This window comes from Peromyscus eremicus, chromosome 19, assembly GCF_949786415.1.
Source record: "Peromyscus eremicus chromosome 19, PerEre_H2_v1, whole genome shotgun sequence".
NCBI lineage: Eukaryota > Metazoa > Chordata > Mammalia > Rodentia > Cricetidae > Peromyscus > Peromyscus eremicus.
The window spans coordinates 46,496,769-46,512,036 of record NC_081435.1 but is presented as its reverse complement, the minus strand read 5'-3'; the positions used below and the strand labels follow the sequence as shown (position 1 = coordinate 46,512,036).

The window sequence follows — 15,268 nt, the reverse complement described above, 5'->3', positions numbered from 1 at the left end:
CCTCTCACTTAACATTTTAAATAAAGGAAATCCATCCATTTTCTTTCATTGTCGGTATACAGGATTTCTTAGATGACATAAATAGGCAAACTTCCTTTTGGAGAGCTAGGTTAACTAAAGGTTCAAGGCCATCTAGTTGGACCCTATTCCACTTCTTAGTCTTGTTTTATAAGGCCTTATAACTTAATGGGTTTTCTGTTGTTATTTCAAAATGTCTGAAGTTGGGTGGGTACTTACACAAAAAAGGTATTTATTTAGCTGACAGTTTGAGAGGCTGAAAGTTACAGATCACATGGCCGGATCTGTTTGGCTCTAGTGAGGCCCCCTAGGCTGTAGCCTACTATGAAGAAGCAGTGACAACAGAAAGAGATACATTCAGGAGAAGCCAAGCACAGCTACTCATTCTCTCAAGAATGATCTGGAGTCTGAGGGAACTACAAATTCTTACTAACCCTTTCCAAGGGTGGCCACCACAGTAACTGAAATCTTTTCCACCAGGCCCTGCCTCTGAAACACTGTCACCTCAACATTGTACCCTGGAAGCCGAGTGTCCAGCACAGGTAGCTTGGAGGATGAGGCCACACCACACTCAAGCCACAAGCAGTCCTTGCCACTTCCCTAAGGATGATAACTTCACCTTACTGAGCGACGTTTTGTGGTTCTAGGTTAAAGGTAACACTGGCTCAGAATGCCCCTAGCTTTCGGCCAGCACACTGTTCCCCACACTGTCCATGACACCCCGTGTTTCAGGTAACTCCTCACATTCCTGTTCAGACTGGCTGCTCTGTCTCTGATCTTGGTGGCAATTCCAGGGCTTTGCTCTAGCCCAGCTCTTCTGTGTATCACTCTTGTGGTTCCTATGGCTGTTTGAAAATGTATCGCTAATCTTCCATTTCTACAGCTGCCCAACAAGCCTAAGGACATGGGCTCACCTGTTTCCCTGTTCTGTCTTTTACCTTTCCACATTTGTTTGTCTCTTTAGTGTGTGTTTAGGAGAAAGGAGATATGAGTACATGTATAGTCCATCAGGTTCCTTTTTGTTGGAGTTTGCACTTCAACCCAACCAAGACCCAAATCAATGTGCTGGAGAGATGGCCCTGTGGATGAGAGCACAGCCTATTCTTCCAAAGGCTGGGATTCTAGCACCCACATAGCATCTCACAACTCTGGGAAATCTGATGTCCTCTTCTAGGTTCTGTGGGCAGCAGGCACAAACATGGTACGCAGATATACATGCAGGCAAAACACCCACGTACATACAATAAAATAAAAAAAATTGAAACACCCAAATCACATATTATTAAAGGTGGTTTTATTGAGTAACAAGTTAGAGCACATAAAAATAAACTGAGTAAAAGTTTTACTATCCATTGAAAATTAGAATCTTCACATATTAGAAAGTATTTTAAGTGATTAACTGTTAACTACTTATGCATTATTTAAAATCTTCAGTATTAAGGCAAATATTTAGTTATGTATTGAGTCTTCTAACTAAAAAAATCAGCTGAAGTTTATATGAGATGAAGCCAATTGAAGCCTTATTAAACTCAAGGAACTTTTGCCTGTGAAGGGAATGTGGTACAAGCTGAACACTACTTCCCCGTCTCTGCTTCAGAGTAAATCACCACATTTCCTGCAGTCCAAGAGTCGTGTGGTAACACTATGGTCTGTTTGGTTTTACTTCCCAAATGTACCCAGAAACACTGTACTTTGAATTGTGACCACATGTTATGCTGTAGGCTGCTTTCTGGATATCCTGGGCAGCAGCTGTGAGCAGCATCCCCCCATCAGTCACATGACCATGGGATGAACATCTCACATCTCATGGTTCACTGTGCTGGGATGTATGGACCTTGAGAGCTTAGGTATATCAAATTCATTCTTTGTGTATAATATTTTCAACTCATGATTGATTTATGAAAGGAACTCTTCCTGGTGGTCAACCAAGGAACTCATTTGTCTTCCTTCATCTTTCCCAGGAAGGCATTAAAGTCCCATAAAAATGGTCTTAAAGTTTAAGCTCCTCTAACATTATCTGATTATAAATTTCTTTGGTCAATGGAACATAAGATTTTTTCAAGGTATCCATAAAGTAAAGTGGGTCAGAAATCTTCAGTGGATGAAATCCTTCTTCCACCAATTGTATCTTTTGCAGCTTGAAAGTCCCAGTTGTTTCCATTTTATCCTAGGAAACAGTTACAGATGTGAGTGGAACAAGTTAATAGGATTCATGGTAGCTACAATTATGAGTACAGTGTTTAACAACATAAGCCATAGTCTCCTTTTCATGTGTTATATCCAATTAACTTCTTTATATTTAGTATTAATTTAACATTAGCAATAGCAAACTTTCATCTTTAAACTTTATTGAAATATTAGCTTATTGAATACAATTATTACTATAATCAATAAACTAAGCATGTTTGAAATACATATCCTACCTCATATCAAGACCAAAGCAATATTATGAATATACAATGTTATAATAAGAGTTAGAGTTCTAAAAGACAAAATTTATGATACAAGCTTTCTCAGGAGGTTCTGGTAATTTGTGACTCTGGAGTGGAAGGAAAGGAAAAAGTTATTTTTAGTTCAGCCAGATTGAGTCCTATCACATTTAAAAATGTTTATTACGAGCAAAACTTTCCTGTTAGGAATGTGACTTAAATTTTTCACAAAGTGCTTGTTTTATTCAAATGGTCCGAAGTAAGTTTTAGTTCTGTATTTTCTCAGATTACTTATTACTATAATTAATTTGTTATATATATAATTAATTTGTTACACACATATATATATATATATATATATATATATATATATATATATATATTTGAGACAGGGTCTCACTATGTAGCCTGTCCTAGCCTTAAGCTCACTATGAAGACCAGGTTGGCTTCAAACTCAAAGAGAGCCACCTGCATCTGTCTCTGCCCCTCAAGTGCCAGGATTAAAGGAGTGTGCCACCAAGTCCTGCTGCATAAAATTTTGAGATCTGAGCATGACACTTTAAATGATAGGCTTTTTATTAGTTGTACCAAATGAAATAATAATCATGACTGTAATAGTCAATGTTCTGTTTAGAAAATAAATTATATTAAAAGATTTTCTAAATGCTTGTGATGCTGACCTAGTCTACTAGAGTAGTGTAATGCTAAAATATGGCTTCTGCTTCTGTGACTAAATTATAAATTATGCTAGGATTAAAGGCTTAAAATGTTACTTTCTAAATCTATGTTGTATTCTGTGAAGATATGTTTCTCATGGGATAACAGAGGGGAGGATGGGGAGATTGGGAGTGGCCATGAAAGGACAAAGTAGCTGGGTGGAACTAACTATTGGCTGCTTCCCTCCCTTGGAAGCTTCCACAGCACCCTCTAGTACCATAACAGCTAATCCTCAGAGAGGAGCCTTTCAGGCCAGATCCAGATCAGATCCTCTGGCTCCTGTGTCTGCTATATACAGTGCCTTAAGTAATAAGGACTTACTTACAACCTCTGAGAGGCAACAGCAGTTGCCTACAATGTTTTAGAACTTTGGGTTCCCTGACTAACAACTAGTAAGGGGTCTATAAAAAAAACAAGGACCAGCATGGCACAATAACCCTAAGAGTGCCATAAAGGCACTCATATCTTAGTGGTAAACAAGGGCTCTCTCACTGGACTTAAGACATGCTCACTAAGAAGAAAATCATACCTTCTACTGGAAATGTACCCAGCACCCTACAGAGTCCAACTTGCTAGTGAGGTCTTGAATCTTGGAGGATACCCTACAACCACCACATTACTAAGCCAGCATAATTCCTAACTGCATTCTAAATATTTAGTTATACCCACAGATAAGCGCTCCTCTTGCCCCTCAACGAAGAAACTACTTTTTGCAAGAGATGAAGACCATTACAGAAAACTATGACTTGATTGTGTGGTACTGAGCTTCAGCTGACACATCTACAACACAACTCCTGCACCCAAGGCTTGGAACATTTTCAAAAGAGGGGACAGAAAGGTTGTCCAGGGAAACAGAATGTCTGCTGTGAGATCACATCTCCTAGAAATGTCAGGAAAGTTACACTTACGGCTGCCTAAACAAGACCTGAACATGGATGATACCAACAGACATACAACACAGGAGGGTCCTATCTCATAGGGTCCTAAACCTAGACTAAGATCTATAGGTAACTAAGGAATGCTGAGAGTGGGAGAAATTGTCTTCCCCAAGGAAGAGTCCCCTAATTGGTTAACAAACACCAAGTGGTCAGCTCTGAAATAATGTATATACAAGTAACATTATATAGACTGAGCAGGTTGTGTTTATATGCCTAGGAATATATATATATGTATATATATATATTCTATAGATATATAAACAAAAAAAGAGGCTATATAGAAGCTATAAAAAGATGGTGTATAGGAAACATATGCACATGACATGTCAGTACACAAGTAATATGTTCAAATTGATAGTAAACTTGGATTGTGTTATCCTGGTTGTGTCAGATGTGCCTGTGTTAAGGTGGGTAAAAGATATGTAGGATGTCTGTACGTGTTAATACTTAAAACTAAATGCTAATCATCAATAAAAGTTTCAACTAACATGTAATTTACTTCTTTTTCATATTTACTTGCCTTTATAATTTCAGAGAATTTTTCTGAAAATTATCTGAAACAGTATACATAAAATATGCAAATAAAACAAATAAATTTGGACGATGTGCACCTTGGAAAAGAAGTGGCTTGGCTATGAGCATTGATTTACAAATGTCTTAAAAATGAACGTGATATTATGTTTGTTCCACTTATTACTTAATAGTAATACAGCAAATATATTCTGAAAAAGTCTGTGTGTTATGATGTTAAAATGGAAAACTACTAAGTTTAGGAAACTGTATTTGAGCCACAGTATTAAATAACCAAGCAATTGAGAAACTGAGCTGGTAAATTTACCCAGTAGTTGAGTGATTTATTTTTAAACCATTCTTTACTAGCAATCCAACAACACGAAAGAGCTTTTATCCCAAAATAAATGAGCTCAGGTTTTCTCCCAATACAAGAGGGAGTGGACTGAACCTAAGGACTGTCCAAAGAGGTGTGTGGGGGGAAACATGCTTAAAGACACATTGCTCCAGGCTCTGTGTACACCCTGCAAACTCTTTGAGGTTGACCCGGTGAAACCTAATTTTAGGCAAATAGCTCCAACTGTCTTCAGAAGGTATGTGCAGAAGTAATGGGTTTGGCTTGCCAGCCTCACGGAGAGCATCACTTTGTTCCGAGGTCCTAGCTGAAGAGGAGAAGAGCAACTCCACAGGCAGGACAGAGACAAACCCAGGACCTCAGCATGCTTCCTTGACGTGCAGCTTCAAGTACAGCATGAAATAGCCTCAACTCTACAACTTTCTGCTTTTTACTCTTCAAATTTACTAATATCAATAACATTCACACATGATCTAAAGGAGACAGCAGCATGTTGTTGCTGACCCACCTCTTGGTTCTGGCTCTGACTTTTGGCAATAAATTTTGAAGCTGTAAAATTACCTGAATTCTTAAAAACCGTGGGCAGGCATAAGCTGGTAGAGATGTTACAACTTGGTCGTACATTTTGTCTAAGTCTAAAGACTTGTTTGGTTTTAGAATAATAGAAATCATCCCTGTTTTCCCTTCATAACCTGGGGAAAAGATTGAAATAAAGTCAATGTATTACTAGGTGAATTTTCAAAATCAGTTCTATCACATTCTCAATAATACAGAGACACTCAGTCTCCTGCAGAGATAACAATATAGCAGTAGCATTAAATTGAGTCTGTGTCTTTCCCTGACATATGATGTAATTACTAGAAGTAATTCAACAACAGGGAAGACCACATTTGATTGTCTGCACTAAAGAAATGAAACTGGTGGGATGGAAACACAATAAATCATGTATAATTTGCATCCCATCAACATAAATATTAAGAAAGACAGTATTTATTTAGAGGTAACTAGAGCCTAGCAAAAAAATGTACATTTTAATCACTAACGAAAAAAAGAAATAAGGGGAATATTTGAAGCTAAGAAAACTGAGTCTTTTGACTCAGGCCACACTGCTTGCTGCTGTCATGACTTCTGCAGACCTCAGATGACTGAGGCATTATTTCTCCAGTCCTCAGGGACAGTTTCTGAATCTGTCCCCTCCTTCCTCTGCTGCAAAGCAGACACTTCTCTCCCTGGTCTCCCTTCCACTCACAGCATTAACAGAAAACACTGCCATCTGTATAAAAGGGCACACTTCAATCACAAGTGGTATTATTTAACATTTAAACTAGAACATGTTCCTGTTTAGTGAAATGCACCAACACATGTTGTAACAAGAAAACTGAGAGCTGAGCAGCGGTGGTGCACGCCTTTAATCCCAGCACTCAGGAGGTAGTGGCAGGTGCATCTCTGTGAGTTCGAGGCCAGCCTGGTATACAGAGTGAGATCCAGGACAGGCACCAAAACTACACAGAGAAACCCTGTCTCCTCGAAACAACAAACAAACAAACAAACAAACAAACAAACAAAAGATAAAGAAAAGTGAGATGGTTGGAAAGGTCAGCTTCAACTATTTTCAAGCAGTGTCCACAAAATTTCTTATTCAAGGGCATTGCTTGCCAAGGCAAGATAAAAACATTTTAAAATGTTAATTTTAATATACAGACTTTCACATATCAATTAAGAAAGTAATAAAACCTAAAGAGGACATGCACATTCTCTTCTACAATTCTCAAAATCATCAAATCAACATCCACATACCTGGCACAGGCACCCCATACACATTTGCTTCCTGTATGAAGTCCAACCTCCCGATTACATCGGCTACCTCTGTGGTTGCAACATTTTCTCCTTTCCACCTAAAAGACAGACAGATCTGAGGGAGAACACAAGCATCTGAAGAGCCAGCTCCTGCTTGCTGTTTTAGTAACTTGCATTTGGCTCTGTGAAGCACCTAGTGGCCAAAAATAACTAGTTTCCAAGCAAAAGCCATTTTGTTCAGAGTTCAGTAAAATCAGCAGCTGTGGTTAGGTTAAAATAACTTAAGAGTTTTATTGGTATAAATTGTTCACTTTTAAGTATTTTTTAAATGAGCCATAAAAATAAATGATGATAAGGAGGATATATCAGTACAAAATCACTACTTTGTGCAATAATAACAACTAAGTTTAAAACTTTATCTTTGGTAGTGGGAATTGAAAGAAATACTATACTTACCTCAATATCTTAACCCACTTTAATCTGTAGCTATTGAATCCTTCACTTCTTTATTTTAATGAAGACAATACTATAAGATGAGAATTTGACATTCTACTGACTTACTTCCTATTTATCCATTCATTCAAGCCTTTGCTAGATACTTACTCTATGCTCTTGACTAATCTATAGTCATTGAATAACAAAGTAAAATACATTTTTAGGTAGGCTAAGACGAGCTTGAGAAATTAGAAAATAAAATGTAAAAATGGGGAGAGGGGCAGTCTCAGTTCGAAAATCTTTTCCTTACGTCCAGAATCCTCTCAGGACCAGTGAGACAGACAGCTCAGGGAGTGGAGGCACTTGTGGGGATTCATTCCACCAATAACCCTGGGGTATCTGGCCTGACAGAGGTGTGTTTTTATTTCTGGGCACTTGACTGCTTAAAACTGAGGAGGAGGCACATGCTCTCTTTCTCTCGGGGTGGTAAGAAACCGGACGGCTGGTTCATTGACACCCCCCCCACACACACACAGCAGAATGGAGGATAGCAACAGCTGGCATATTTCTCCCCATTTTATATCTTAATAAATCATTGATACCCTTTAACAGACTCTAGTGGATTTGCTTAACAGGCGCTTGCCACCAAGCCAGAGTTCAATCCCTGGAACAGACATTGTGGGAGGAGAGAACCAACTCCCCAAAGTCACATGCATGTGTGGCATGTATTCTCCCCGCAACACTAAATAGAGAAATATGAGATAATGAATGAATGAATGAATGAATGACCTAATGGCTTTTCTGTTTAATCGCAGCTTCACACAGTACTTCGTTTTTACCCTAACACTACCTTCACACGTCACTTCTGCTTTTATAGCCTACTGATTTGGTATAGACTGATCAATTTTTAAAAATAATTATGGAGTTTGACATCAGGACTCAACTCAGTTCATTCTAGAAACAGATGTTGAGTGAATCATTGAGTGGGGAATCATTGTGGTGATGAAAGGACTCTGTGTGCTCTGAAATAACAGAAGCAGGGTCTCAACACTTTTCACAGAAGAGAGATTCACAGGCACAGAACCAGCTGGGCATCCAGTGCCATGCCTACCTGAAAGTGTCTCCAATACGGTCCCAAAAATAAAGGAAGTTCTCGTGATCCAGGACCATTAGGTCTCCTGTATTGAAGTAAACATCTCCCTTCTTAAAAACATCAAAAAGCAGCTTGCTTTTCGTGTGTCGGTAAGAGCCAGCATAGCCAAAGAAAGGATTCTTCGTATTCACATGAGAAATGAGAAGCCCTGGTTCTCCTGCAAGAGAAAGGACCATTTTTGCAGCCATCTGGTCTAACAATTATCATCACAGACATTGTCCATGTATCTAAGTTACATAAGACAAGCCTAGCTATTGTAGGTTCTCATTTTTCTTTGTGTTTGTTCCCAACCTACTTAATGTTTATTCTTGGTGGCCACATCTAGAATATCCTTTCACAAACAACTTTGCAAAAATCAATGACAAAAGAACTGTATGCAAAGGAACTTTTCTTTTATACTCTGGGTTGACAGACTAAGGGTAATATCTCTTGGAATTGCACAGATTTTAACCCAGGGAATTGCACAGATATTTAACCCAGGGCAAATAACTCAATAATTTTAATAAGCTGATAATAGAAGTATGAACTAGTGACCATGCCTACTCCACAATTATGATTGTTTTAATTGGATTAACAATTGTTTGAAACTGGTATTACAATTCTTATTTCATTGAAAAAAAGAACTAATGCTGACAAGGAGGAAGTCAGCTGTCAAAAATCAGAAAAAGAAATAGACGTAGAACTCAAAATGAAGCCTTTACAATTTTGGATCAAAGAGTCTGTGAAGGAGGCTGACCCAATTAACACAGTAGTAGAGTGGTTTAGGCCTCAAGGATGTTATTCTAGAAACACTTGACAGGGAAAGGGAGGGCATTAGAAAGATCTCTCATCTCATGACACTTATTAGTGCCACTCACACTTAGACACTCATCTGAAATCACTATTCCAGTCAAACCTATTTAATCAAAGTTGTGCTTGACAATCCAAAGACAAGGTTACGTTTAAAATAAAGGAAAGCGGCTTTCACAGCAGCAGCCGTTCAGGACACTGTTTACCTCCTTCTGGATTAGCCGCAGAGATGGGATGACACATTCATAGGGATCTTAGCAAGGGCTGTCCTTTATGTCTCTGGATGAAGATGCATACTCTGCCCCACTGGTTCTCTTTACCATTATTTCCATCTCCACTTGCACCGCCCCTACTGGTATTGTTACCACAGTCATACTTCACATTTTATCGTAGTATCACTGGTCTTAGAACATTGCTCATCTGTCCATCCCATTCTTATCAGAAACCTCTAAGAAAGGTCTTGGTTACGTTTTCATTTTACCAATGCAGAAAGGGAGGCAGATAAAGTAATTTGCCTAATGTCACACAGTCGTAGAAGTCATACACACATAGAAGTTGGAGCATGCATTTTAGGACAAAGTCCACATTCCTCCAAAGCCTCACATAGATTGTGTAGTCTGTCAGGCTACATTTAATATTCCAGATATTTAAAAAAACTCTTATCTTCCTCACAATTTATACTTTTTTCCCTACTTCTCAGGATGTAGATACTAGGTTTTTTTCTCTGCAAATTATTGTAAATGCTTACATAGGTCATGGTGTATTCATGTCTTTCCTGATAAGGCATAATTTACATAATGATACAATGTTGGAGTATAAAATAAAATGCAATAGCTCATCATGAGGGTTCTAAAACGGAGTCAGTCAGTCAGCATTTTTAGAAATGCTGAAATTACATAAGCACAATCCCAAGATTCAAGTTCCAGTTTCAGATCTTATGGTAATTGTGAACACGCATGCTACAAAAGACTTCAATTCTCCAAATCTTCCCAAATTGAAAGTTTTTTCCCTTGGACTGTGTCTGTGGAGTTGAGTGAAAAAAACATTTGAAAGTGTTTATTTTATTATTTTTTATTAAGTGTGTGTGTGTGTGTGTGTGTGTGTGTATACCAGTGCAATTGAGTGCAGGTGCCCTCATAGGCCAGAGGCTCAGATCTCCTGGAGCTGAAATTACAGGCAGTTAATTACTAAAATTACTGCCTGACACAGGAGCTGGGAATTGAACTCAGGTCCTTTGCAAGAACAATACTTCTGTTTGTGTCATCTCTGCAGCCACCAAGACACTGATTTGATATGGAGAGGCTTGGGAGATTATTTTTTAAATGAATAATACTTTCTTTTGCAATCTCTCCAGTACCAGTAAGAGAAAAATAACAATAAGAACAACAATAAAGCAGATTTACAATTTATATTATCACATTGAAGTAAAGAACTAGGAAGTCACCTCTGGTATTGCCTAATACTGGAATTTGGATCCCAATGACACAGATAGAATCTCTAAACATTTCTAAGTGCGCACCTATACATTCTATTTTCTTTCTTTCTTTCTTTCTTTCTTTCTTTCTTTCTTTCTTTCTTTCTTTATTTATTTATTTATTTATTTATTTATTTATTTATTTATGTTTTTCGAGACAGGGTTTCTCTGTGTAGCTTTGCGCCTTTCCTGGAACTCACTTTGTAGACCAGGCTGGCCTCGAACTCACAGAGATCCGCCTGGCTCTGCCTCCTGAGTGCTGGGATTAAAGGCTATACATTCTATTTTCAATGACGATATGGAGTTAATGGAGACCTTTCTTTCATCAAAATTTCAAAACTGAAACTTTTAGATAGTCTATCTTGAGAGAGGAATAATTAAGAGAAGAAAGCAAGAAGCTACAATGTACACATTGTACACACCATTTAATTGTCAACCTGAGCCTCATGAAATAAATAATCTCACCTCTGATTTATATAAGAAGGAGATGAGTCTCAGATTGGCTAATGTATCCACAGTTTCTAAGTGTCAAAACTCAAATTTCTCCTTGTAACTAGGTTGGCAAATTAATTTAATATTATTGGTAATATGTGATGTAGACATTTGCTGTGATTACCGTTGGGGGATATTGATCACACTGTGAAATCCAATGTTTGCATTTGTGTTGATTAAATAAAATTAACTTTGGATCAGGAGGCTGAGTTAGCAACTAGTTGACAGAAAGTAATCATAGAGCATCGGAGGGGATCCAGGAGAGAAAGAGAGACACAGAAAGTGGTAGGTCAGGGTTTGGAGTGGTGTGGACTTTTTGGTTTGGCGAAGCAGAAGCACAGGTCTTTCAGAGACACCAGCAAGGAGACAGGGTTAGTTAGTTGCTACTCAGCCTCTCCGAGCTTACAGGTTTTAACCCCAGCCTTTAAATCTCAAGTCTTATTTATAAATAGCATGATAGAGATTTAACTAAAGCTAATTTTTAGTGGCAGTGACAGGGCCAGTGCCTGTGAGAACAGAATTCCCACCAGGCTGTGGCCTGAGTGGCCCAGCTGCTGCTAGAGATGCAGGCCCATAACTGCAGAGTTGCAACTGCTGGCTGACATAGCGTTCGGTTAAGGCACAGCTACTGTGCCATTTTAAAACCACGGATTACAAACTAGAGGTGTACATAAAGATAAATACAAGCCAAAGAGATACCGCTTAACACAGATTAGGGCTTAACCTAATTAGGGCTCAACAGCCAGCAGTTAAGCTAGTCCACCTGATTACCATTCAAGGTAAATCACACTCCGAACAGTCCTCTCCTCCCTGAACTCAGCACCAGTGACATTGGATTCAGGTTCTTTGCTTAAGACGACGCCTTCATAATTCCTCTTACCTTTTCTCACACGGTGACACCAGCCTTGTTCGTTCCTCACGGGTTCGTCTTTCTGGAAGTCATACTTTATCAACTCAAAAGCAAAAATAAGCTGCAAACCCAAACAGAAGCAACGACACATGAACATTTGCCTGTTTGTGCAGCAACAGGAAGTGATAGTGGATTCCATGCTCAAGTTAAACAATGAAATCTAACTGACCAAAAACTGAACAAAGATTTGAAAATCGAAATGGAAGGCATTGGTGAGCAGGTCTCCTTGCTTGGCATTCATTTTTGTTTCCTTTAGGCTCTGTTTTTGCCTCAGTGCTGCTCGGTTTTCCCCACAAGGGAGTGGAATCAAGCTGCAGAAGCTACCCAGCACTCATTTCCTCTTTCTTCTAACCATGGGCAGAGGACCTGTCTCTAAGTCTTTGAAAACATCTTCTCCAAACATACGTTTTCAACAGAACTACGATCTGAGCTTTGAATTATCAGGATTTTTGTTGGTGCTAGAGTTTTCCTCAAAGCCTGAAGAAAAGTGACCAACTGCCTGAAAACTAGAATAACTTGGCAACTGTTCGGCTTTCCTCTGGGTTTTTCAAGTTAACTCCTCCAGACTAACATGTAGAAGTTTGTCTATTATTGTGGCGTGAGAAGATGTGTTCGGTAGAATGTCCCGCTCACTCAAAAGCCAGGCTAACTGGATGTCCATCTTCCTCATCTTCAGTGGGTCCCAGCTGCCCTACCTATGACGGCCATACCACAGTGTCATGCTGACACACCCATTCTATCAAGTCTGACCTGATAGTGAACTAAAAATTGTTCAGTCCAATTCCCTCATTTTATCAAAAAAAAAGGGAGGTTTTACTGGCCGTTTAAACATGTAACCTTACTAGACAGAATTAGGAAACATATTTAACATGGAGGTGATGAAATGGAGTAAGATAAAACAACAAGAGCAGGTAAATGAGGAGGGAGAGAGGGGAGTGAGAATAAAAATGCACAATAAGAACAAGTAAATTAAAAAATACATAGAGTTGCTAAGATAAATATGATATCTAAGTATAAGTAAAACCATATCTAGTGTTCAGTCTTAGAAAAAACAGCATGTAATCAGATCTACAATTCACCATCCAATAGTTTTTTTTTAAATTATATTTAGTTATTTACTATGAGCGTGTGTGCTTGTATATGTGTATGGGCACATGTGTGCCATCGTGAGGTGTGTGTGTGTGTGTGTGTGTGTGTGTGTGTGTGTGTGTGTGTGTGTGTAGGTCAGAGGACAACTTTTGGGAGTCACATTTTACCCTCTGCCGTGTGGTGCCCAGGATAGACACTTTTATCCAATGATCTCGCCCATCACCCCACAATTCATCATTTTAATTCAGTTTAAGTGACAACATCTAAGGCCAATTAAGCACTTAGTCTAAGGCAAATACAGTGCTAAGATCTGAGAACTCTAAAGAGCTCTCTGTAAGTGTTGGAACACTGTGTGAGGGGTTGACTAATGTCATCCCATTTGAAGATTAGGGACAATCCAGGAGGCTGCAAGGAAAATATACTATCCTTCATTACATAAATAGTAACGTACATTTATATCACGCTGGTATTTGTCACTTTGATAACATGCTATTGTTATACTTGCCTAATGGCTGGTGGCAAGATTCCAGACACTCAGTCTAGCCTCTATCACCTTTTTTTTGCAACAGGAAAAGAGAGAGCCCTTCCCTTCACTCATCCTTTTCTCTCTTATTTTGTATTTTGAACCACTTTCCCCCCAACTTCAGGTATCACTTTTGGTGTTACTTCTTTTCAATTAACTTGGTAACAGTGTACACCGGTGAGAGTCGCTGCAGAATGAATTGCTATAAGTGAGTCTATTATGAGATAAATAGGAATTGGTGGCAGATCTTTGAAAAGCAGGCTGGATCAAAGTATAAATGTTCAGCTAGAAGCATCTCTCTTCTCCTTCCAGTCTTTAAGAGGCTCCCATGAGATTTCAGCAATGGCTTTGCTATAGTAATGCAAATGAGAATAGTCACCACACTTTAAAATCCCAAGTTAAATCATATACACGTGTCTCTGTGTACTTGTCCAGAGCACAACTGTATGAGGTGCTGTTCACAATGGTATTGCTAAGTGTTTTTTTCCAAATGGTTGTATCTACAGTTACATGATTGTACAATGGATCCAGGAGTCCCTGCTATACCTACATGCCTTTTTATATTCAGATGCATAAATGTCTATGTTGTTAAGGAACCAAAAAAATAATTTCCTCAATTAATACATGAGAAACCTTTAACCTGGAGAAAAGTGTCCAGGTTATGAAGTCCAATAGCAGCAGAGCTGACACTGGAACTGGGCAATCTGACGCTGTGTCTGCAAATTTTGCCTCGAAAATGATGCCTGGCCCCCACCCTCAACTTCTTATTCATTGTGTCTAAGAGCTTGCAATGCTGTTCTTGTGAGGAATGTGTTCATTTGCTCGTGTTTAGGCCAGCTAGATAATAGCAAGGGGATTTTAAAATGGGGTCTCTAAGCCATGCCAACAATGGTGTAGCTGGGCTTTGGGTCACACAGCTGCTGCATCCCTAGAGCAGGAGGAAATGGAGGTTAGAGCCATCCGGCTGCAGAGCTGTTCTGATTCTAGAAGAGAAGACACATAGCCCTGCCCTTGATACTCTCCTGGGTTCTGCCCGTGAGCTGTTCCCTTGGCTGGATTTAGACTGTCCTTTAGCTGTGATAAACTGTAACCTTGAGTGTAACAGCTTCCAGCTAGCTCATTCCTTGTTTGCTTCAATCCCAAGGGTGATCTTGGAGGCTCCTGGAATTGCAAGCGACGCCAGAAATGAAGGTAGTCTTATGGTGAATGTGCTCTGACTTTGCATTTGGTGAACTTTGCTCATGGTGGAGAGATGATTATAGATTACATTGACTATGATTAAACAGCTTGTAAAAATGTTAGGAAATAGGCTTTTTAACAATCCCACATTTTATCTTCATAGTATATCCTTGGATTTACTGCTATGGAAGCAATACCACCTATAATTCTCTGTTATCTCCTGTATATATTGGTAAGACATACATTTTATATCCTCAGATTTTGTTTCCATTCCACTTAAAGGCATAATGTGGATCTGTTTAATCTTCTGTATTTAAATGGAATTAATGCTAGCCATCAAACTTTTTAAATTGAAAGTGACTTCTTCTAAGTTTTGTTTTATTTTCAGACTAACCTGATATTTTCATTCAATGTATTATTTTGTTTTCAGAGAAGTACAGCATTGTTATTACATATCTAT

General features: G+C 38.8%; 1 protein-coding gene across 1 annotated transcript in view; it reads right to left on the bottom strand.

The window, feature by feature from the left end:
• Positions 1–1,295: 1,295 nt before the first annotated feature.
• The window catches only part of Slc27a6 (solute carrier family 27 member 6), a 44,733-nt gene continuing 30,760 nt past the window's right edge, over positions 1,296–15,268 (bottom strand). The window contains exons 6-10 of the mRNA XM_059246027.1: positions 11,988–12,078; positions 8,311–8,509; positions 6,765–6,862; positions 5,529–5,659; positions 1,296–2,185 (exon numbers count right to left, since the gene is read on the bottom strand). Of these exons, the coding sequence (XP_059102010.1) occupies positions 2,009–2,185; positions 5,529–5,659; positions 6,765–6,862; positions 8,311–8,509; positions 11,988–12,078 (696 nt within the window). The 3' untranslated portion in view covers positions 1,296–2,008. The remainder of the gene's footprint in view (positions 2,186–5,528; positions 5,660–6,764; positions 6,863–8,310; positions 8,510–11,987; positions 12,079–15,268) is intronic.